We start from the raw sequence: 26,504 nt of genomic DNA, 5'->3' as shown, positions 1-26,504 counted from the left end.
AAGCTATGTTATCGTTCAAATGCAAAGGTTATTTTTGAATGAAAACACAGCTTTGAGAGCATATGTGGACTATAGTTGTTGTTTTTACATTTGGGTAAATTGGTATATCTGAGTGCATTTTATTCTTGTTTCTAGCACATGTATTGCTTTTAGTTATAATCATTTTATCTTATAACAATTACATTCGTTGCAAATGGATCATTAGGACGTACCCTGGTGAAAAATGGAATAGAATCACTGTATTAGAGGAATGTGAACTTTTTGTTTTCTTTACAGCAATGCCATGTCTTTCATTTTACAATGACGGTTTGATACATAGAGGAAAACTGCAGTCCATCAAAAGTTATGATCCTGTAACCTGTGTTGTGGAATTTATTGATTATGGATCTACAGCAGAAGCTGACACCAGCAGGTGAGAATTGATTGCATTACTGTATATTTATTTAGCCACCCTCCCAGATTTTCATTATTATTATTACCATCAAGCAGCAAAAAAGTATACTGTATGTTTAAAAGTGGAAAAAATGTCAATTTGTAAAATTCTAAAAGGGCTGATTTGGATACAGCAGTGACTTTTGCCGCAGTCCCTACAAAGTCCTTCCCTGGTGTACATCTGTGCATCCAAATGTGCACGCAGTGAGATGTCCACGTCTATAGATGCTGAGATGCTGCCTGGTGTGTCTTGTATGCATCCAGATCTGTACTGCAACTCTGACCAAAATCAGGGCACAATGCACGGTGCAACTCACACGTGTGCAGGCGAAAAGCATTTCCCCACTGCCTCGGTTATTGCTTGCTGCGTCCAACTAAGAATCAATCAAATATATGGATTTTGGCAAGGGAAATAAGGGTGAGAAGGATTTTGTAGATGCGATAAGTTGGTACGTAAATTCAGAAGTGTACCGTATAAATATGTGGTAATTAATGCTAGGAGGAGTTTTAACCGTATAATTGAACTACAATTAATGATAGAGAATTACAATGTAGTGGGTACAACTGAGATTTACAAGATAAAAGTGGATTTTAGAAAATGTTGCATGTTTAGGAAGTATAAGGGGGGGTAGGATATGTAACTGATGTGCTGTGGGAGGATCTCTGTGAACATAACAGTGTAGACTGGCTATTGGTACCTATAAATTATGGATATATGATTACAGTGTTGAGTGATATTGGTATGTAGAAATGATTACAGGGTACAGTACTGTAGAAATGATTACAATGTACAGTCGTTATCTGTAACTACAATGTGTCCTTATACACTGTTGCTCTTTGCGAGCCAAATCCTGTGCAACACAGCTGCACCAAACATCTTTTTTTGCGCCAAAATGTGTAGTCATATTCGCATAAATAAAAATAACCAAAAGCATCAAAACTTTCTAGCATGTACTAAACACTGGGACTTGTGGTACTTGTACATCGGTGTGCGACCTAAGTCTGAATCTGTGTAAAAACAATGTTCTGATACAGGCATCTGCAGGTTCCGTTGTGCTTCATTTGTGGCTTTGTTATACCAACATGTAATAAGGTGGATACTGTTATAATGGTTTTATAACAATCCACTTAAACGTTGTATCCCAACATTTACAGAAGCTGAAGCTTTTGCTGAGTAGGTTAGTATTGCCTAATCCTCAACAGGAGAAAATAGTCTTTTAAAGCAATCCCCACATGCGCTGTTAGTATTCTATTGTACCAGTACATGCAGCAGAAAGCCAGCCTATACCTCCCTACTGCTGGGAGTTCCTGTTATGCAGTCAGTGGGGCAGCTGTTGCATGTCCGAAGTGATGGGTTTATAACAGAAATGTTGAAATGAGTTAGAAAACATTTAACAGTGGGCCAAAAGGGGTCACAGTGTGTTTCACAATTGTTCAGCGGCTCCCTCAGAAGTGTCTAATCACTGCCCATTAGCTCTGTATATAGCACCCTTACTTAGAAGATTAAATGCAAAGCAGCTACGGGAATAATTTAAAGACTCATTCTTGTGCTGCACTCCTCCCAGTGCGTATGTGCAGGGGCAAGGTATATGCATTCCAGGAACCATATCTTTATTCCAGCTTCAAGGTGGAAGTAAGGTATGCATTTCAGGTGCTATTTTGGAAGGTTTTTGTGTGTGCTCCAATTCACAAAAAAAAAAACGTGTAGGTGCATAAATCAAATTCTGCTCATTTATGTTCCGAATTATAGCAGGCAATTTATCATTTTTCAAAACACAATCTTGTTGTAAAACCTCTGGTCTATATTTCATTTAACTTGATGTATACTAACTCATGGTAAAATATTCATAAAATTATTAAAAATTGTCATAATTTAATCGCCAAATTTCATGATGTCCTTCTAATAGAGTAGTAAATATACAGCTACGATCTGCAAGTGAACTCAGATAGATATATAGATAGATATATTAGTGTGTGTGTGTAATTAAACTATAAATAAAAAAATAAATAGGTTAAAATAATAAACGCAAACAAAAATGGAAAGGAATTGAATAATTATATACATTAAGAAATTAAATAAATTGAAATGTAAGTAAATCCGGAAACAGACTATATATTAAGTTCTTCCATGTCATTAAAGCCGTACGGCATTAGGGCCCTAAGCCAGAAGATCCAAAAAGCCTTTGGTCTAAATAAATTATGAAATCTGTCACCATTTCTTTCTTTAATCTGTTGCATAACTTTTACCGATAGTCTTTATAGAACCCATCTGATAGTACCCAATATGTTTTGATAGAGGGTGGCTTTTTATTCCATTTAAAATATTAACGTCTGTGTACCATGAACCTGATATGGAGTGGTCTCGCGGTACGGATGTGTTGTGTCTCAGTCGGCGCAGTTAATATGTGTAGACAGGATATGTGTTTATGTATTGTTTATTGAAAAACAAAGGTGATAAAACAATAAATATTTATTTTTTATTTATTTACAGTTTCCTATATAGCGCAGCATATTCTGTCGCGCTTTACAATTGTAAACATTGATGGAACAAAACTGGGTAATAACAGACAGATATATAGGTAGGAAGGCACTGCTCGCAAGCTTACAATCTATAGGGAAATAGGCATTGATACACAAGGATAGGTGCTATATATTGCATTTTGGTCCAGCCAGAATGCACAGTTTCTTGGTGGGCTGCATGATCCATTTACACCGGAATGTCGGCCAAATGTCACGAGGATGTGAGAGAAAGACTATGTGTGAGGACTGTGAAAAAGGGGATGTAATTACATAGGGAGGCTATGAAGGTTATGTGGGTGGTTCTGGGATCTGATAAGCTTGCCTGAAGAGGTGAGTTTTCAGGGGTCGCTTGAAGGATTGGAGACTAGAGGAAAGTCGTATTGTGCGAAGGCATTCCATAGAATGGGTGCAGCCCGAAGAAAGTCCTGTAACCGTGAATGGGAGCAAGTAATGCGTGGGGATGAGAGACGCAGATCTCGTGCTGAGCGGAGAGGTCGGGTAGGGAGATATTTTGAAATGAGTGAAGAGATGTATGTTGGTGTGGTTTGGTTAATAGCCTTGTGTGTAAGTGAGAGTATTTTGTATTGAACACTGTAGAAAACTGGCAACCAATGGAGGGACTGACAGAGCGGGGCAGCAGACGATGAACGTTTAGCAAGGAAGATAAGCCTTGCAGCTGCATTCATAATTGGTTGTAATGGAGATAGTCTGTTTTTGGGAAGACTAGTAAGGAGACTATTACAATAGTCAATATGGGAAATAATAAGTGCATGGATTAGAGTTTTTGCAGTGTCTTGTGTGAGATATGGTCGAATTTTGGATATGTTTTTTAGATGTATGTAACATGATTTTGAGACAGATTGAACGTGGGGAACAAAGGACAGTTCAGAGTCAAGGATGACACCTAGGCAGCGAGCTTGTGGGGCGGGGTGGATTGTCAAGTTATCAACAGTGATAGAGAGATCAGGTTGGTAACTGTTATTGGCTGGTGGAAATATAATTAATTCTGTTTTAGAAATATTAAGTTTCAGGTGGCGAGATGACATCCAAGATCAAATATCAACAAAACCTAATATAAACCAACTCTATAGAGAATTGAGTCCAATCCCTAAAGGGAAAAACCATTAGCAGATGTATTTCTTAGCGATGAAAGACAAAAGATATCCCTTGAAAGTTCCGGTGGCTGTGCTGAACGATATCTGTCATGTACATGACAGATTTTGCCAAACGATGAACGAAATCGCATGACATCATTCAGGGAGTGGATTTTTTTACTCTGCAGCGCTCTGTAGCTGCTGCTAATATCTCTCGTCGTTTACCGCATATAAACTGCACGATATTGCTAATATCGAACAGCTATATGCGATAATTGACCGACATGTTGGAGAGATGATAGATGCGATTTATCATCCGCAGGAGTGCACATCTGTCATCGTTAATGAACGATATATCGTTCAATCGTTCATTTTATCTGCTAATGGATAGGCCCCTTAAGTCATGAGATATCTCTTAAATATAGAAAAAAAAACTGTACAAATACATGTTATTAATTGTGATTTGAATAGTGTCAGTATTGTGATAATAGCTTATGTAGTCACAACAGCAATGTACTAATTGATTAGCAGTCTTCTGCTGATGCTTACATACAAATAGATAATAACTTAAAACTTTAGTTCTTATTGTAAAATAGATACAGCCCACAGGTCTCCTCCTGTGAGAGATATTACAGTTTCACAGTTTCACCGTGTGTAGTGGTTTAAATACTGTCTCTTTTGACTGCGGTGGTTCCTTTGTAAAAAGTCACTTCAGGTAGTCAGTATAGTATGAGATGAGCAATGCTGTTACTTGATATGTGTGGTGTGCGCACCTCCTACCTCTTCCGGCTTGCTCTGTGAACAGCAGTGTCTCTGCAGTGTATGATGTATGGGGCCGCCAAACGCTCTGTATCCCGGGTCCTCTTCATGCGCTGGACGGCTGGGTTCAGCTACGGATGACAGCCTCCAGCGGTAAGTGTGGATTCACGGGTGCAGGGACCAGGATCCGGCGGTGAGTGTGCACATCTTCCTCACCACCAGGTGGTCACTTCCTGGGAACAGCTGCGAGGTTGGGGCGTGGCCTACGCATTTCACCTGTTCTCATGTGTCGGGCTTCACCAGGGCTCGTGGTACGGCCTACATTTTAACTTTCATATATATCGTAGGTTGCAGCCACATTCCATAATATATATTACAGTATATAGGATGAACTACAGTTGATGACAATTTTTATTTCAAAGTTTTCCTTTGACACAAATTATTGAAATACAGGTTTTTTTCTTTTTTCTATGTAGACTCTAGCAACCCGCCCCGGCTTCGCACGGGAGCAATTTCATCTCTCCACAGCCCCCTGCATCTCATAACAACGTACGCCTTGTCACCACAGTCCCCCTGCATCTCATAACAACCTACGCCTTGTCACCACATCCCCCTGCATCTAATAACAACGTACGCCTTGTCACCACAGTCCCCTGTATCTTATAACAACCTACGCCTTGTCACCACAGTCCTCTGCATCTCACCACAGCCCCCTGCATCTCATAACGTACGCCTTGTCACCAAAGTCCCCTCCATCTCACCACAGCCCCCTGCATCTCATAACCTACGCCATGTCACCACAGTCCCCTGCATCTCATAACAACCTACGCCTTGTCACCACAGTCCCCTGCATCTTATAACAACCCACACCATGTCACCATAGCCCCCTGCATCTCATAACAACCTACACATGTCACCACAGTCCCCTGCATCTCACCACAGCCCCCTGCATCTCATAACAACGTACGCCTTGTCACCACAGTCCCCTGCATCTCATAACAACCTACGCCTTGTCACCACAGTCCCCTGCATCTTATAACAACCCACACCATGTCACCACAGCCCCCTGCATCTCATAACAACCTACACATGTCACCACAGCCCCCTGCATCTCATAACAGCCTCTTGCTTCTTACTCCTGTCCCCTGCATCTCGCAACAGCCTCCTGCTTCTCCCTGCATTGCAACACAGCATCCTATATTTCACCACAGCCCCTTGCATCTTACCACAACCCCCTGCTTCTCACTCCTGCCCCCTGCATCTCACAACTGCCATCACAACCCCCACTGCTGCCCTGCAGTTGACTGGGGCCCGGACACTGGGATGTACTGGAGAGGTGCAGGAAAATCATGGATGAGATATTTGTATTGCAGCTACCGTAAGCATTATCAGCATCGTGATGTTCCGATGGTTGGTTGTTTCCTGATAGCTATGCCTCCCCTGGCTACTTTCTGGCTTATGTGACTGCATCAGGTCATCTTCAGGGGTTTGTTGGAGGCTGTGTCTCACTCTCTGAGCCTGACTCTGATTTGGGAATAGAGTAAGATGGAACAAATAACTCTGTATCTGGACAATCTATGTTGCAACACAAAAGGTGCAAATACATACTTTTTTGCATGTGGGGTAAATGCTGACTGCGTTTGCATGTAGCTTACAAATGCTGGAAAGATTTATTTTTAAACTGGAATTAAGATTTCAGTTTGGGTATACACCCCTTCCAAATCTAAATTTCTCTGCACATTTAAATCTGTCCCACATGCTGTACAGCATGTTTTTACCAAGATGCACAGTTACTTGCTCTATCTTGCTCTATTCCCAAATTTGAATCTGGCCCTCTGTCTGCCTCAGATGCGATCCTGCTCCAGTCCGACTGCCTCCCCTCTCTAGGCTGCTGCGAATGTTGCATACACATGGTCCAACTTAAAAGAACAATATTAACGATAACTTTATTATTTGATCGTTTATATTGTTCTTTTTTTCAACCCCTCTAATGACCAAACAATGGTCGATGCACGGAGAACATCGCCCGTGCATGCAGGCCAATCTGGTCGATATCGACCGGGTTAGCCTGTTTGTTCTAGGGACCTGCGATCGTTGATTGCAGGATCGTGTGTACGGGCCAAAAGCAACATTGCTAGCTCTGATTCGCTCTCAATTTGCTGTTTCAGTACTATGGGCAGCTACTGTACTTCAACTTGGTGTAAGATTACATTTTTTCTGTGACTGCTTTACTAAAATAGTCAATTCTCGGCTCCCTTTTGTCACAGATGAATGGCCTTATACCTTCCTCGACCAATGCTGTATAGATTAGTGAAAACCCCATCAAAATCTGACCACTGATTCAAGAGATTAGCCCGAATAACACACAGACCCCAGAACTTTATTTATATAGTGTGTGTGTGTATATATATATATATATATATATATATATATATATATATATATATAATGAGTCAATAGTAAAAGGGGCACTCGCCAGAGCAGGTGTCAGCAACAAATTACTGCTGACCTTTATCAAGTCAAGCGAAGCTGTGATTTGGATGCTTGTCAGCCTTTGACTGAAATGTCGACATGACATATAAATGGATATGTAAGCATCATCATAATTTGTTGCTGACACCTGCTCTGGTGAGTGCCCCTTTTACTATTGACTGTATCTGGACCTGTGATTGGCTCCAATGGGAAGCACCCCACTATTTGATTGCCTAAAGAGGATGTGAGTGCAGACTTATGTGGCTATATATATATATGTGTGTGTGTATGTATATATATAATGTGTATGTGTATATATATATATATATATAATGTGTGTGTGTGTGTGTATGTATATATATATATATATGTGTGTGTGTATATATATATATATATATATATATATATATATATATATATATATATATATATAATATGTGTGTGTGTGTATTATAACCATTATACTGCATTTGAAGCAACCCTTTGGTTTCTCTGGTAGCCGTGTGACCATCGATTCTTTGTGCATTTTTCTCCTGTAGTGACTATGTACCAGATTGGTTTTTAAACTGTTGGCTTTGCAGTATGTCTAATACCTTGCTTTATTTAGTAGGCATGGGAATTATATTGTGTTATGAATAATATAGAGCTGTCTGTTGTTGCAATCTTTTTTTATATATTCTCCAAAAGATTTTTTTTATTTTACTTCTTTCAATGCTTTAAGATATCCCTGATCTATAAATTCTTGGTAGAGAGATGAGGTTTGTCTCTCAAAGGAATCCTCAGAGCAACAGTTTAACCCTCAGAAACTCTCCCTTTTTGGTTATAATTTAAATATTTATTTTGATATACTTGTTTTATATAAGTTAATGTAGACAGAGCTTTCTCTTTTGCCAAAAATACAATATCCAAAAAATTTACCTGTGCAAGTCATATGTGCAGGTTTCTATCTTTCATTGAAAACTAATTAATGGCTTTTTGTAGTATTCCCACTTTTAAGTAAAAAGCATTACACTTATCAATCATAAGAAAGTCAACGAAGAATAGCCAGATAAATTCCTTAAACAACGGTATGTGCATGTAGCTCAGTGCAACCTCCAGCTGCTCCTAAGATGATCATTTCTGCTATAGGACTGCACGCATTCTAGATATGATTCTTACTATTAAATTGACACATACCGGTGGTCTGGTTCAGATTAATGCGTGTCTTTTTTCAGAATAAATCCGTTCTGCTTCTGCCCGCAGCTTCACCCATGATAAAAGAATCCCTTCTGAAAACCTCTTTTTTCATTTGAGGTGTTCCATTTGTTTGCATAGGTGCCCTGTAGCAGGAGTAGCCCATGTGACCAGCAGCGCCATACAGACTGGTGGCAGCAGCACCTTCCCCCACCACTCCCACCAATGTCACTGTGTGCCCTGTGCACAGACTGCTATGTAGCCTATCCTATTCACCCACCACTCACACCAATGTCCCTGTGTGCCCTGTGCACAGACTGCTATGTAGCCTATTCTATTCACCCACCACTGCCACGAATGTCACTGTGTGCCCTGTGCACAGACTCCTATGTAGCCTATTCAAGTGAACGCAGGTACAAAGCACCTCTCCCTCCACCTCTTACCAGCTGCGCGTTTGGTGCCACACCTATCACTTGCATTCTTGATATCAATAATGATGTAGTTTTCACAAAAATCTGTTCAGTAGTTTTTACGTCAACTTGGAACAAAGCGACGGACACTACGTTCTTATTAAGAGTATAGTTATTAACATTTGTGTGTGTTAGAACATTAATGGCCAGCTTTTCTAAGCTGATTTTATTTATTTTTTTAAAGTTTGTTTCAGATTCCTGCTTTCCTTATGGAGTACCCAGCAAAGGCTATCAAAGTGAAACTGGCTGGATTCAAGCCTCCTAAAGCAGATTTTGAGACCGCAAGACTTCCTTACTGCCAAGAATGGAGCTTTCGAGCCCTCACTGAGATGATCGACTTAGTTCAAAGAAAATCACTTTTTGCTACATGTGTAGTAAGCATTTGTTATAAACATATTCTTTTCTTTCTTAAATGTACATTTAATTTTGGTTTGCCCCAAAATACAACTCTTTCCAGATTGTCATTAATGTCGGTTTCCAAATTAGGTTATTGTGTAAAGTTGCTAGTTGCTGCAGGAGGAATTGTTGGTCTAGCAATGACATTGTTCTGAGGACCTGGTTACAATCAATGTAGAATATTTTCTTCTTCAGTGTCCATAGGGATCCACAGGCATACCATTGGGATAAAGTGGTTAGAGAGATCCCGGCACCAAACATATATATCCTAGCCACAGACCTTTAGTTGTTTGTTTGGTGCGGCAGGATTCAGAGGCAACTTTGTAACAGGGGACTGCTCAGGCAGTCCTAAGCTTTTTATGTTTTACTTTATTTTCTATGTCTTTGGGTTGGCAGTACTGAGCGTCTGAATATTACGCTTGTACTGCAACTCATTCTACCTCCGCCGGGCCGCAACACCAGTAATAGAGCTGGTGATTCCTGCGGGTCTCGGCTGAGCGTGCTAGCAGCGATGCTGGGACCCGAACTGCAAGCGGAAGCACGGAGATTTCCGATAAGGTGATTCTTCACTTACTGGGAAATGTGCTTGGCAGTCCTTGCTGCCGCTGTAGGAGACTCATCGGAAGCCGCTGCAATCAGGACCCGGAGCGTCCGCATCCTCTCTAGACCACCGCGGCCTTATCGTCTGACGCCGGTAATCGGCAGCAAACGCTTCTGCTGGCACAAGGCCAGCGCACCCGGTCGGTTGACGCAGCTTAGGGGAGGTAGGCGCTCCCCCAGCAGCTCCGACCTAGATGCGGTCCCATCAAAGGTTTTCACACGTCTGGGTTTCTCCTCCTACCCGCCTTAGCCTATCCAATTTTTACTTTTTTTTATTTTAGCATAGTATGGAAAAATGGAATATCCTTAGTGGAACACCAAAACTTACTATATTTTTCTCTGACATCCTATCTTGGGGACACTGGAAACCATGGGGTGTAAAGGGCACTGTTTAAGGAGAAAACATAAGTGTAAACTTGTTTGCAGGCTGCCTTCCCCTGTACATCACATCAAAGCACCTCATTTTTTATTTTATTTTTGTGCCCAAGGAGGGGCACCATATTCTTATGTTCTGTGTTGTTTTTTTTTTGTTTTAGCTTGATTTATTTAGTGCAATGCTCCTGCATTGCTTATACAGAGTTCACCTCTGAACCCTGCTGTGGGGAGGGGGACAGGTTAGGAGCCCTCTGCCGACTCTGCCCCTGATATCCTGGGGTCTTAGAGGATCTTCCCTGGTCATGGATCTTGTGGGTGATCTGGAGAGAGGAAGCAAGGCACTGTGCTCTGATCACTGGTACACTGGACTGCGGCTGGAATATCAATCAGCCCCATCTCTCTTGCTGTGATTAAGACGGGGCTTGCTGCGGCTGCTCATTGCCACTCTGTGGGACTTCCGGCAGCAGGTGTGTACTCTGAGGGTGACTCTTATAAACTGTAATGTCCTTGTGTGGCCTGGATTGAGACCAACATGGCGCCATCCCTCCGGAGAATATGTGGGAGGTGCTGCCTGTGTCCCTGCACACAGATCCTCTCTGCCTGCTCAGTGCAGCACTAAACCCCGACCCCTCAGTAAAGAGGAAAGTGAGGAAGTTTGCCTCTGGAGGGTGAGTCTTGCTTGCACACTGCACTTTAGCCTATCTCCAAACTGTGTATAGGTGTGTATGTATGTATGTAGATGTGTGTGTGTGTGTGTGTGTGTGTGTGTATATATATCAAATATGGTTTATCTTATTATAAAACCTCCTGGTTGTGTATACCACTTTTATACAACAATATATTAGTTTGTAGGTAAAGTTCCAAGGAATATCAGTCCTGGATCGGTGATATGATTGATAGGATTCCTTTCCTGTAGTTGGAACCGGTAACTTCAGAGTTCTCTGTAGGTTTTTGGAAAAAGAGAAAGTGCCCCTCCGAATATCTGATCTTTCCTTTGGATACTACTGCAATAGACCCTCGCACCAAAAAATCTCCCAAACACACACTGCCCAAGGGCCACCTTTACAAATATTTATTCCACATAAGAACAATTAGTAGAAAAAACTGTTAAACCAGATTACATTGATTTTTTTCCACAAGGGATTATATATTTAGACCGTAGTCCATTTTGAAATTAACATCCACAGCCACACTTTTTGATTAAAAGCTCACAACGGTGGACCCTGAATAAAACCAATGTTAAAATGACCCAACGCGTGTCGTCCTTAAAAGGATTTCCTCAGGGGTTTATCAGAACTTTTATTTTTGACGTAAAACACCATTGTGTCTTAGTATATTACCAGATAAAATTCCACGATCTGATGCTAGAAATCTGTCTGCAACCTGATATTATTTCCAACAACTTCAGATCAGTGTCGGATAACTGAATGAATCTCACACACAGGCACAGAATTTTCGGGGTTCACCATTGACTGTGGTCTAAAGATTTCATCCCCTGTGGAAATAATCAATGGTGCGAGGGTCTATTGCAGTTCGATCCAAAGGAAAGATCAGATATTCGGAGGGGCACTTTCCCGTTTTCCAATTACCTACAGAGAACTTTGAAGTTTCCTGTTCCAACTACAGGAAAGGAATCCTATTAATCATATCGCTGATCCAGGACTGATATTCCTTGGTATTTTACCTACAAACGAACTAATATATTTTTGTATGAAAGTGGTATACACAATGAGGAGGTTCTATAATAAGATCAACCATCTATTGTTATTTTCTAGAGCCCTTTCTTCTTTTTTTATGTCATTTTAAAGGCCCATCTAATGGGGTCAACAGAGAGGTGCAGCTGATTACCACATACTGTTTTCTTAAATTGGTTTAATCTAGAACTACATTAGTGCAAGCTAAGGGCATTTCTGGTATAAATATATATATGTGTGTGTGTGTGTGTGTGTGTATATGTCTACAGTACCTGTGTTTTTGTGTGTATATAATTTTTTTAATTTATTGTGTATGTATACTATTCAAGTATTTTTATATTTAATTATGTAATATATATAGTTTCTGTGTTGCATACACGCCATATGTCCTGTGGGGCTTGTGACAGGGCTCTTGCTCTCCTTAACCTGTCATGCCGTTTGTTCACTCTCACTAGTGTGTATTGTGTTCTGCAGTTTGTGTCTCTTTTCTCATCTTATATACGGGCCAAATGTAATAGGGTGAGAGTTTAGAAAATGTGACAGTTTAGCAGTAAACTCACATTGGTTGAGTTTTATCTTCAAAATGGGAAAACATCTGAATGAGATTTTAAATGGTGAGAGTTTAAGTCTGAAAAACATGCAAGTTCACTCTGTTACTTTGTTTTTGGACTCTATAACATTGGCAAAGTTTAAAAAGTGTCAAACTCTCACTTTTCTACATTCTCACCCTATTACATTTGGCCCTATGTCTGAAAATAAATCTTCCTCTAGGTCCCAGGCTGCTGGAGAATAGTTTGTGTCCTACTACACCTGTTCCAGGTGTAGTAGGACACGGGACTGCTCCACGGGAGGTTTCTGTCCTCCCTGAGCTCGCCTTAGGACACCTGCGTTACAGTTTGACAGGTGTACCGCCCCAGTCAAACTCCCCACCTGCCACTGTCCCCGGAGTGCCATGGTAAATTGGCTCAAGGCTTTTCTTAGCCATATGGCCGCTGTTCTTCTTTCACTGTGGTGGACCAAACATCGCACCTTCTGGAGAAGTGGAAGCAGAGATGGTGCAACCCGTCTGGGTGAAGGAGTTTGTGTGCTCCATCGCGGATTTTACTCAGGAGAGGTCAGACCTTCAGCATCCGGTGAATGATCAGTTCTCCCCTTCCCCTATAGCAGCCCCTCCTCATGGTCCTCTTCCCTCACAATCCCTGCAGTATCCAGTTGAGGTTGATTCCAAGTTGGGTAGTCAAGTTCCCCTTGGGTTAGTTCCATGCAGCAGACAATGACCTCATCACTGGATAGCCTTTGTGTTCAGTCTTTTCCTGAGGCTGCCCTCACAAGTGTCAGGGCTCTGCACTCCTCTAGAATTAGAAGAATTGGATTTGGCATTCCGACAGATTTTTTTATCTCCATGATCTGGTGGAACCTGATGTACCTTATGTTTCCCTGTTGAAATGTTTATGAAAAGCTAATGTACTTTCTCAATCTCTCAACTCTCAGATTTCCTGGGAGAGACTTTGAAAAAACTCGGCTCGTTATTTCCAAATGCCGAAACAGTTCACTTTATCCTCTCTCTTCTCGATGGAGGACTTAGGTAAGTGAGAGTCTGCGCCTCGAGTAGATCTCTCATTCCCGATACAGCATCCTCGGAGAACGGCGTAAATGTGATGGGATCGTTGAGTCAATCTTAATCACTGCTGGGGCTCCGGCCTGTCTTGGTGGCTATAGGGCCAATAAGTCTTAGGAGAATAGAACTGGGCAGATTACTAAAGTGTTAGTCTGGGTCTCCCAGACAAGACTCGTTGCTCTTGCTGGTTTTATGTAGAGACGGCCTATACTGGGTGATGCTCACATGGGGTTGTCCTGAATTTCTGCATTGGCCTTGTCAATTCACGTTTATAGCTTAAATGCTGGGAGACACGCGGAATCCAAACAGGCTTTGGAAGCTTTACTTTTGCTGGATCTGTTCTTTGGTACGTGGCTGGGTGCCATTATTGCTGACACTACAGGAGGTAAGGGCAATTTCCTTTTTGTGAAGCCTGCCAAGAAAACCAGAGGGCAACGGTATCTGTCCTTTCGTGTCTGGTAGAAATAGAAGACAAAGGAAAAAACATCTGCACTCAAAATTGTTCCAAAAGAGACCCTTCAATCAATGAATACATAAGGGGTGCTGCCAAAAGACAAAGGAATGTGTACCATCCTAACCTCACAAAGGAGGGGAGAAAAAAAGGAATGTCTATGGTGTAGCGCACAACAGAAGATATAATCACAAATAAAAAGCAAATCTTTATTAAATATGCATTAAAATGCCCCCACATGGGACATGACCAGCGAAATAGAGGTTAAAAAGTAGAGAAAAATAATAGTTATATGAAAAAGTGAAAATGATAGAAATTGGTGATAATAAAAAAGCAGAACCCTTGCTGTGTGACCGTATAATAATCCTTAAAGTTCAGAAATGGGTAATATTCTCTGTCTCTATGTCACTTGCTTAAGTAGAGAATAGTAACTTAAGTAGTGTGGTCTTAATGTCCTAAAAGAACCACTCTCCTACGGTAGTTGTATTAATTCTGATTCAATAGGATCATGTGCTGTAATTATTACATAAACATATATTGATCATAGGCTTTTCCACATGTATCCTTATATCCAGTCAATCTGGAGAGGCTCACTGTTATAGGGAATTTATTATAAAGATCCCTTTATAATGCAAACATGTATCAATTAAAGGTATATTCATACAGTTGTCCTTATAACCGGACACTCTGAGGACCTCGTTGTTATAGAGATTACTCTCATGTATGTAGGGATTAATCATAAAGATAAACTACTGTTGTTGTAGCTATGCTTTAACATACTGACACAATGTTGCATAATACAGATTGGTAACAAATAATAGGGGTTCTATCCACCCGTTTTGACCATCAGAGTGTCAGTCATCCTACTGGACATTGATAGTGAAAACGGCATCAGAAGCTGCTATTATAACTGTGCCATCAATAATTTGGCACATAGACACAATATTGCAAGGCACAGAGTGATGATATATAACAGAGTTATAGCACGCCCATTAGAAACATTGTAACTTAAGGTAACGTGGTGTATACTTATTGATTCATCTCATCTGTAACATATAATATTAGTTTGTTTACAACGCACGTGGTGCACACAGCGGGTATGCCAACGCGCGTTTCGCTGTTAGTCAGCTTTATCAAGGCAAGCTGATTGCCATTACTGCCTCGTACTATATTCATCCCGACAATCCAATCAGAATCTCTATATTGGTCACATGGTTGTCTCTGCCAATCAGAGACTGTAATATTCTTGTAGAGACATCTCCCTCGTGTTCAATCATTAGTGCTGTAACATACACTCCCCATGATGGGTGTGTATCTCTCCACCAATGGGATTACAGAAATATCGTAAACGTCTCTTTCAGCCTAAATAGACACATAACATCATCAGATAAGCGGATTATTAACTTATTAATAAGTTTAAGTTAATAAGATACACACCCATCATGGGGAGTGTATGTTACAGCACTAACGATTGAACACGAGGGAGATGTCTCTACAAGAATATTAGACAGTCTCTGATTGGCAGAGACAACCATGCGACCAATATAGAGATTCTGATTGGATTGTGGGGATGAATATAGTACGAGGCAGTAATGGCAATCGGCTTGCCTTGATAAAGCTGACTAACAGCGAAACGCGCGTTGGCATACCCGCTGTGTGCACCACGTGTGTTGTAAACAAACTAATATTATATGTTACAGATGAGATGAATCAATAAGTTTACACCACGTTACCTTAAGTTACAATGTTTCTAATGGGCGTGCTATAACTCTGTTATATATCATCACTCTGTGCCTTGCAATATTGTGTCTATGTGCCAAATTATTGATGGCACAGTTATAATAGCAGCTTCTGATGCCGTTTTCACTATCAATGTCCAGTAGGATGACTGTGACATTCTGATGGTCAAAACGGGTGGATAGAACCCCTATTATTTGTTACCAATCTGTATTATGCAACATTGTGTCAGTATGTTAAAGCATAGCTACAACAGCAGTAGCTTATCTTTATGATTAATCCCTACATACATGAGAGTAATCTCTATAACAACGAGGTCCTCAGAGTGTCCGGTTATAAGGACAACTGTATGAATATACCTTTAATTGATACATGTTTGCATTATAAAGGGATCTTTATAATAAATTCCCTAGAACAGTGAGCCTCTCAAGATTGACTGGATATAAGGATACATGTGGAAAAGCCTATGATCAATATATGTTTATGTAATAATTACAGCACATGATCCTATTGAATCAGGATTAATACAACTACCGTAGGAGAGTGGTCCTTTTAGGACATTAAGACCACACTACTTAAGTTACTATTCTCTACTTAAGCAAGTGACATAGAGACAGAGAATATTACCCATTTCTGAACTTTAAGGATTATTATACGGTCACACAGCAAGGGTTCTCCTTTTTTATTATCACCAATTTCTATCATTTTCACCTTTTCATATAACTATTATTTTTCTCTATTTTTTAACCTCTATTTCGCTGGTCATGTCCCATGTGGGGGCATTTTAATGCATATTTAATAAAGATTTGCTTTTTATTTGTTATATCTTCTGTTGTGCGCCACACCATAGACACTCCTTTTTTTCTCCCCTCCTTTGTGAGGTTAGGATGGTGTCTGGTAGAAAGCAAGGAGCTCCGCCATGAGGCTACTTTACTCGTGGCTACCAAAGATACGGTCGTCAGGATGAGGCAAGCATCCCTTGTCGAAGCCTGCTGAAAAGCAGTCGGTATGACTGGGCTCTTCCCTACCTGGACCGGTCTGTAGTGGTGCCAGTCTGCTCTGATGGGTGCTACTTCCTCGGATTGGTAGGCGGAGGGCATAATCAAACAATGTTCTACCCTAGACCTCTTCGGCCCTCTGCCCAAGTATTTTTTTTCACCACACCGCTTCCACCGGGATGAGACCAGGTATCCCGCCATTCAAGGGTCAATATCTTTCCAGATGTGGTCCGGGGTGATTATTTTCCTCCAAACAATGCAGGGTCAGGATTTTACTTCCACCTGTTCTTGTTCCAAAATTCCATCTTGAACCTCAAAATTCTCAAATTACTTCTGAGGGTTGCCAAATTCAAGATGGACTCTATCCATACGGTCATCATTATTATGAAAAATAATGAGTTTCTTGCTGCCATGGATTTCAAAGATGTATACTTTCATATCCCAATCTTGTAGAAGTAACTCTGCCTCCTCAGATTTGCTGTGGGCAGGGATCATTACCAGTTCAGGGATTTGCACTTCAGTCTGGCCACAGCTTCATCGGTATTCATGAAAGTCATGGCAGCATGCTTGAGATCCATGGTAGGGATGATAATCAAATATCGGACCAATGGCAAAAGCAGTCAATATCTTTTGATGGGGGAAACGGCACATGCTTTTGATTTCGGCAGTGTTCATACCAGGCATATACAACTGTGATGCAGATTTTTTAAGCCGGCATGAAGTTCATTTCGGGGAATGGACCCTTCATCAGGAAGTCTTCAACCAACTCTGTGGTCTGCCGGAAGTAGACTTGATGGCTTCCCGATGCAACCACAAAGTGTCACTCTGACACACACACACAAGAGTGCAATCCTGGTGGATGCAATGACTTTCTCCTGAAAGTTCCTCTTCGTGTTTCTGTTTCCTGCAATTTCACTGCTCCCTTCTATGCTGAAAAAAATAAATAGAGTGAGTTTCCGTCATCCTGGTCGCTTTGAATTGACCAAAGTGGTTGTGGTACGCCTACATCCTCAGAATGGAAGCGTCACATACCTGCCAACTGCCCATCCAACCTTACTAGCTCAGTGGGGCCGGTTTTTCCATCAGGTCTTGGCTTGGTTGGCTTTGATGCCATGTCTCTTGAAGCTATGATCCTACGAGCTAAGGACCTCTTTAAACAGGTCTTTTAGACTATGATAAAGGCCGGGAAAGCCTTCCCCAGCTGTGAATTTAGAGGATTTACATCTCCTGATGTGAACTTAAGCAGGCCCATACTTTCCATTTCTCTCTGGCTCATCTCCTGTCATTCCTGTAGGACTGCTTGGTCAGTGGGTTTAAATTATCTTCATTGAAAGTTTAGCTTTCTGCCCATTCAATTTTTCCAGCACTAGTTGGCTGCCATCCCTGTTTTCTAGAGTTTTCTTCAGTGTATGTGTATTATATCCAATCACCTTTTGTTCCTCCGGTTGTTCATTGGGATCTTATATTGATCCTATCTGCACTTGAAAAGCCATCTTTTGAACCTCTAGATATAGTTTCTTTTTTGGCCATTTCATCTGCCAGACAAGTCTCGGAGTCTATGCTCTTACTTGCAGGTCATCGTTCCTCGTTTTTCATCAAGACAGTGCAGTCTTGTGCACCCAACCTTCTTTTCAGCCAAAAGGTTCTCTCCCTGTGTCATCTTAACCAGGATATTGTGATTCCAGCTCTAAGTGACGACTCTGAGAATTTTGATGTTGTCAGAGCCTTGTGCATCTACAGTATGTTTAGAGATCTGCTGTATACCGTAAAACGGACAGCCTGCTCGTGCTCTGTGATGTGCACAAGAGAAAATTTCCAGCAACTAAACAGTTGATAGGTACAGTTTTGAAATCTATACTTATAATAAAGTTGTAATGGTTCTGTCTGTATATAGAATTTTTGGGGGAGAAATGTATTCCTTGGGACTGTGTATGAACTATGGAGACAAAAACACACAAAATTTTCCCAGAAGTTTTGTCGGTCTGTTCTTTTCAGTAAAACACACAAACTATGAATTTGTATTACATTTTCAATATTGTGTAGCTTTATCCCTAGAAAGAAACTGAGGTATATATTATCTCAACGTGACATCAGGGAGAGGAGCAATAAAGGATAAACCAGACGCTTGACACTTGGCGCATGCAGTGTGCAGGCTCCTCAAGCCAAAAATGACTAGATGTACGGTACAGCGGGTAAAATAAGTATTAAACACCAACATTTTTCTCAGTAAATATATTTGTAATGGGGCTATTGTAATGACATTTTCACCAAATGTCAGCAACAACCCATGCAATCCTCACATGCAAAGAAATCAAACCATTGATGTCCATAAATTAAGTTGTGTAATAATGTGAAATGACACAGGGAAAAAGTATTGAACGCATGAAGAATGGGAGGTGCAAAAAAGGCATGAAAAGCCAAGACGAGCTGAAATCTATCAGTAATTAGAAAGCGATCCTGCCCCTTGTCAGTGCAAATTAATATAAGATGGTTCAGTCCCAACAGATGGTCTATAAATAGGTCTCATTACCAAGGTGTCACAAGAAACCTCTCATGATGGGTAAAAACAAAGAGCTCTCTCAAGACCTTCGCAACCTTATTGTTGCAAAACATACTGATGGCATTGGTTACAGAAGGATTATTAAACTTCTGAATGTTCCAGTAAGCACTGTTGAAGCCATAATCCAGAAGTAGAAAGAACATAATTTCACCATAAACCAGCCACGACCAGGTGCTCCACGCAAGATTTGAGTGAAAATAATTATCAGAAGAGTTGTCAAAGAGCCAAGGACCACTTGTGGAGAGCTTCAGAAAGACCTGGAATTAGCAGGTACAATTGTTTCAAAGAAGACAATAAGTAATGCACTCAACTGTTATGGCTTGTATGCACACTCACCAAGCAAGACTCCATTGCTGAAGAAAAAGCATGTTGAAGCTCGTTTAAACTTTGCTGCACAGCATTTGGACAAGCCTGTGAAATACTGGGAGAATATAGTCTGGTCAGATGAGATCAAAATTGAACTCTTTGAATGCCATAATACACACCATGTTTGGAGGAGAAATGATACTGCACATCACTCCAAAAACACCATACCAACAGTGAAGTTTCGAGGTGGGAACATCATGGTGTGGGGCTTTTTTTTTCTGCAAATGGTTCTGGCATACTTCATATAATTGAAAGAAGTATGAATGGAAAAATGTACCGAGACATTCTTGATAAAAATCTGCTGTCATCTACCAGGATGCTGAAGATGAAATGAGGGTGGACATTTCAGCAAGACAATGATCCCAAACACACAGCCATGGACACTCTCAATTGGCTTCACAGAAAGAAAAGAAAGCTGCTAGAATGGCCCAGCCAATCACCTGACTTGAATCCAATTGAAAATCTGTGGAAAGAACTAAAGATCAGAGTTATTATTATCCTTTATTTATATGGCGCAACAAGGGTTCCGCAGCGCCTTTACAATGTACATAAATAAATGAGCACACAAGAAAACAGTTATTAATAGTACAAACAATGCGGGACAGATACATGATTAATACATTGCTGCATAACACTTAGATAAGCAGCATGGTGTCGGCAACCAAGGGTGCGGTACTGTTGTATATTAAAGTATAATCAAGTGAAGGAGAAGCACATGAGGAAACAGGGCCCTGCTTGTGAGAGCTTACATTCTAAGGGGAGGGGGAAGACAGACGGGTGACACAGATGGGCTGGATACAGGGTGACAGTAATGTAACATTTATGGAAAGGTTAGTTTAAACTTAAGAGCAAAGGACAATGACTTGATCCAAATTTCACCAAGCCTCTAGATTTGGGGGCCACAACCAAGGTCCATTAGAGGGGTCAACTTGCTGCGTCATTTGGTATGGCATAGTTGGAGTGGATAAGCAGATTGCATGAGGAGGTCAGGAGGGGGATGTGAGCAGCATTGGGGATCCAGGTACAGGCACAATCCATAGGCATGTTGGAAGTGTGGTGGTAGTTAAAAACTGTCCTTAATAGCAGGAATAGTTGATTTGTTAGTTTCTCCTTCTGTTCTCGTCCTGTTTAACTCCTGAATAACTTCGGCTTCAATTTAAAAATTCTAGTTACACTTTAAATGAAGCACTTCAAATCTAAGCACTCTTGCAAACGCAGCCATGGCTTAGCAGCCTAAGATGTAAGTAATAAGTATGGCTGAAACCAGGTGTTTCACACTGATTCTACCCCTCCTCCAAACAGCAAAGGGTCAGCAAGCAAATAAACAAATGGTGAGAGGACAATCCACAAACACAGATACAGAGTAATTTCCTGCCTTGGTACAGATTTTAAAACTATATGAAATACTCTATAGTTAGATTACCTAGCAATTTTAAAGGCTGTGTAATAGAAGCACCAAGCAGCAAGATATGTTGGGTGCAGTAGTTAGATTAGTTCATAGAAGAGGCCCACGGAACCTTCAAGATTTGGACTCTGTGGAAGAATGGGCCAAAATCACACCTGAGCAATGCATGCGACTAGTTTCTCCATACAGGAGGCGTCTTGAAGCTATCATTACCAACAAAGGCTTTTGTACGAGGTATTAAACACATTTCAGTAAGCATGTTCAATCAATACTTTTTCCCTGTGTCATTTCACATTATTACACATAATTTATGGACATCTATGGTTTGATTTCTTTGCATGTGTGGATTGCATGGGTTGCTGACATTTGGTGAAAATGTCGTTGCAATAGCCCCATTACAAATATATTTACTGAGAAAAATGTTGATGTGTTCAATACTTCTTTTACCCGCTATATAAGAAAGTAATTTTTTGGGACAAATATACTTTTAGGGACTGTTTATCAACTATGGAGACAAAAATAAATATCGGAAATTGCACAGGCTCCACAAGTCCAAAATGACTATGTATATAAATATATATACAGTACATATATTGCACACCCCGAACGCAAACAGCTAAATATGTATGAAATATATATTTTTTCTCCAAAACAGGCGGCACTCGTGGGACTGGTATACAGGAATAATCAAGCACTGCTACCACAGCAGTCCAACGTTTCAGTTTATTTAAACTTTTATCAAAGGTGAAATAAACTGAAACGTTGGACTGCTGTGGTAGCAGTGCTTGATTATTCCTGTATACCAGTCCCACGAGTGCCGCCTGTTTTGGAGAGTATTACTTTGGATTTCTGGATGGCACCAGGGCAAGCTGCTATGTGACTTATTGTTGAGTGCCGAACCGTTTCCTATGTATATATATATATATTTAAAAGTCAAACGTACATCACCATGCGCAAGCTGTTAGTCCAATCTTTTAGTGATGTATCACAAGGGAGTCCAGTATTTTTCATGTATAGATTCACTTGTTTGCAGCACTTTTTCTCCAAGCCTCCTCCTCAGGAGTCAATTGTAAGGATTTCTAGTCAAAGTAGAAGATACAGTGAGTATAGTAAAAAGTTTCGCCACACCCACTGACCAAGTCTCCATGAAAAACGCGTCTGGGGCGTGGCTTGGTGACGTGACGCTAGTGAAATGAAGTCTGAGTTAGGATTCCAGAGCAGAGAGACTACCATCACTACTATACGTGCTGCAGCAATTCACTTGCGGATACTATCAAAGCTGCTGTTGCTGGTACCGGGCACTGTGAATCCCACGATTGTCGTTGAAGCCTATATGCTGAATACTGGAAACCTAATTGTAAGTCTTTTGTATGCTTTGATTAAAAATCTTTTTACTATACTCACTGTGATGTGCACTGTATCTTCTATTTGATAGATAGAGATATATATATATATATATATATATATATATCTCTATCTAATATTATACAGGTTGAGTCTCCCATATCCAAAATGCTTGGGACCAAGGGTATTTTGGATATCGGAATATTCCGTATTTTAGAATATTTACATACCATATTGAAATGTCTTAAGAATAGGGCCCAAATCTAAACACAGAATGCATTTATGATTCATAAACACCCTATACACAGCCTGCAGATATTTTTATGCAATATTTTCAATAATTTTGTGGCTCAAACAAAGTTTGTGTACATTCATGAAATTAATTTGTTTCATATACACCTTATACACACAGCCTATAGGTAATTTTATACTTTATTTTTAACAATTTTGTGCCTTAAATAAAGTTTGTGTACACTGAACCATCAAAAATATGCATTGCGGCTGGCAGACGGCTGCGCATACAGTCAGACAGTGGCGGCAAGCACACTTCCCTAGTTACTGCTTTGTGTCCAAACATGGTAACTATATGATGTATCTAGGTTCGTGGGCCTTCTAACCCCACATCAGTGGCCCTAGTACCGGGTTTTGCAAGGTTCCTTTTTAGATTTTGTCATCTTACCTGGATATAAAGAATTGACCGCCTCTTGGGTGGGCATTACTACAACATTAGTTAGTTGCATTAAACATGTCAATCCGGTAGATGGTGCACCATTGGGCAGCTTTACATGGCTTGCTCACAAGTTAGTATCCCCAATCAACTTTTTGTGTTAATCCCTGAAGGAAGAACTACAAACATTGTTTACAAAGATGTTTTGTGATTCCACTACTGTCTTTGTTCAGCTGAGCAATAAAAGATATCCACGCGAGCAAAGCTGCGAAAACCTGGTAATGTATGTAAGCAAATGGATGATTGTCATTTGCTCCCAAACACTGGAAAATAGCCAAAAATGGTTGTTCAGACAAATTTTTAAAACACACATTTAACCAATTTGAACAATTTTTTTTGTCCTTTTTTCAGCGTTTAAAACCATATGATCGACTGTCATTTGCTCCCATACATTACCAGGTTTTCATTCCAACCAGCCAGATTGGACAGATATCTGACAGAAAATTGTATAGTGGATGCCCAGCTTTGATACTTGCATCATCAATAGAAAACCAAATGGTCAACATTAACAATATCAAAATTATCCGAATGTCGACCAGGCTGTTTCCAATGACGATGTAGTTTGACATGTTGACCAGAACATGTTGACATGTTGCACCACACATGCTGAACCACAGACTTTGAAATGTACATCCTTGTGGATGCTTGAAAGACACTTGCCTACACTCTAGTTGATGTGTGACTTGACCAGTAAGAAAATCCTTAATCTCTGACCACAAATAACCGGCATGAGATGATTTTTACTAATCTTCAATAGGCATTTTATAGCCTGGTGCACACAATCCACCTCAATGTTGAGACCGTTTCTTCAGCTGCAAGTAACATAATATGTCTAACAAAAACTGTTAGAGCCAAAAGGGTCAGACTTGCAGCTTCCTTGTCTATTATAGCTTAGGTTACAGGAATATGTTCACATGAGTGAAAATATTTGATTTGTTAAAATTCATACTTTGATGTATTTTTTAATACCAGCAAAATAAATGAACATTACTGTGTTGCAGTAATTGATTACCTGGCTGTAGTGAACATAGTCTGTTCTAGTTTTTAATTCTTTAAACTGTGTCCTTTCCTTTTCTAGTCTGGTGCTTCAGAAAACATTGTGTTTTTGTATGATGACAATAAGCAACTTGTGCATGAGCCATTGGTAACCATGGGACTGGCAGAGATAGATTAACACTGTAAGTATTTATTTTATGATTTGAGTTCTTGTACTCATTGAAGAATTTAAAGCTAGTGTCCATATTTTGAAGAAAAATTGTACGTTTTGTTAAACAGGTCACCGAAAAATGTAAATGATCTCTTTCAAAATCCTTGACAGAAATAAACATTGCTGAATATAAAAATGCAGAATTTTAGTGCATCAGCCGAGCTCTGCTAAAATGGATTGTCTCTTCAGTGCAGTTTAAGTGTATTGCAAACTTAGTGTGCTCATAACAAATTATGAAGGCATGCCAAATCAACTACAGGTGGGATCAGCAGAAAAGTAGGCGGGGTTGAAATTTTATCTTGCAGTGTAAAAGAAAAAAACAAAATCATATTGCCAAACTTTGGGGCATCCTATTGACCACCATACAATACAGAGGGCATCTGAATGACTACAATACCGATTGCATTCTTGTGACCAACATACAATACAGAGAGCATTCTAGTGATAATCATACAATACACCAAACATCCTAGTGACTGCCGTACAATACTGAGAGCACTCCAATATACAATACAGAGAGCATCCTATTGTCTGCCTTAAATACAGAGAGCAACCTCTTGTTCCGCAAATTAATACAAAGCGATTTCTAGCAGCTGCTATATTTAATACTAGAAGAGTACACTATGTTATGGGAGAAAGTGTGGCAGCAATCAGAATGCAGCAGTCTCATCCATCTAGCTAGGTCACCTATCGTTGAATGCACACTACCAGCAAAGGCAAATATATATATATATATATATATATATATATATCTAATATTATACAGGTTGAGTCTCCCATATCCAAAATGCTTGGGACCAAGGGTATTTTGGATATCGGAATATTCCGTATTTTAGAATATTTGCATACCATATTGAAATGTCTTAAGAATAGGGCCCAAATCTAAACACAGAATGCATTTATGATTCATAAACACCCTATACACAGCCTGCAGATATTGTTATGCAATATTTTCAATAATTTTGTGGCTCAAACAAAGTTAGTGTACATTCATGAAATTAATTTGTTTCATATACACCTTATACACACAGCCTATAGGTAATTTTATACTTTATTTTTAACAATTTTGTGCCTTAAATAAAGTTTGTGTACACTGAACCATCAAAAATATGCATTGCGGCTGGCAGATGGCTGCGCATACAGTCAGACAGTGGCGGCAAGCACACTTCCCTAGTTACTGCTTTGTGTCCAAACATGGTAACTATATGATGTATCTAGGTTCGTGGGCCTTCTAATCCCACATCAGTGGCCCTAGTACCGGGTTTTGCAAGGTTCCTTTTTAGATTTTGTCATCTTACCTGGATATAAAGAATTGACCGCCTCTTGGGTGGGCATTACTACAACATTAGTTAGTGGAGTTTTAACAACCATTTTTCATTTTAGTTTAATATCATTGTTTAATGCAATTGGACTGATTGTACCAATGTTTTTTAGTTTCAGGTACTGGCTACCCGAAGTTTATACTCAGAAGAGAAGAGTTTTCCTTGTTTGTTTAGGGGTAATTTATTTTTGTCATTAATCTATGATCAGCATGGCCATGTGACCTGGAAAATGTTGACTAAAAGTTATTTTTTTTTTTTGTTTGATTTATTATATATCCACATGTTTATGGGATTATGTTATGAAAAGAATTTACATATATGTTTGCCAATTAAAAAAAAAATGTTACATGAGAATTAAATGTGTTTGGGTTTGATCTGGTTTGTGAGCCAATAAGTTAGTATGGGTGTCTAATGTCAACATTTTGCATTTTTCTCTCTATACTAGAGGGCTACAGACAGGTCTGTCCAATTACTTTGTGGAGCGCTAAAGGGGGATGTGTTGTCTTATGAGCATTGCATAAGCATCAGTTGTGGTCTGACGGCATGGTGGGAGGACTGAGGAGACCTGAAGGGGCATGTGGGGTAGTCTTATGGCATAGTGGCATTTGGGGACTTCAATGGGAAAGACAAAAATATTACATATAATACTGTTCCACATATTAGCGCCAACAATTCACAACATGCTACACAGCTGTAGTGACGCCTCCCAACCGAAATTATGCTTTTCAAAATAAAAATGTGCCCTCTGTGATCAGTACCCTGCCCCAAAAAATCTTAGTGAACA

General features: G+C 40.2%; 1 protein-coding gene across 14 annotated transcripts in view; it reads left to right on the top strand.

The window, feature by feature from the left end:
- The window catches only part of RNF17 (ring finger protein 17), a 502,688-nt gene extending 476,184 nt beyond the window's left edge, over window positions 1-26,504 (top strand). For 12 of the 14 annotated variants that reach the window (XM_088458571.1, XM_088458574.1, XM_088458569.1 and 9 more), the window contains 4 exons: window positions 277-412; window positions 9,105-9,294; window positions 24,270-24,369; window positions 25,833-26,503. In XM_088458571.1, coding sequence (XP_088314697.1) covers window positions 277-412; window positions 9,105-9,294; window positions 24,270-24,365 — 422 coding nt within the window. In that variant the 3' untranslated portion in view covers window positions 24,366-24,369; window positions 25,833-26,503. Of the gene's footprint in view, window positions 1-276; window positions 413-9,104; window positions 9,295-24,269; window positions 24,370-25,832 lie in introns of all 14 variants that reach the window. The other 2 variants (XM_088458561.1, XM_088458560.1) reach the window with 1 other exon arrangement.

The sequence above is a fragment of the Taudactylus pleione genome, unplaced genomic scaffold (genome assembly GCF_031769625.1).
Source record: "Taudactylus pleione unplaced genomic scaffold, aTauple2 ptg000842l, whole genome shotgun sequence".
Classification (NCBI taxonomy): domain Eukaryota; kingdom Metazoa; phylum Chordata; class Amphibia; order Anura; family Myobatrachidae; genus Taudactylus; species Taudactylus pleione.
The sequence above is the reverse complement of the archived record's forward strand: the minus strand, read 5'-3'. Positions and strand labels throughout refer to the sequence as shown.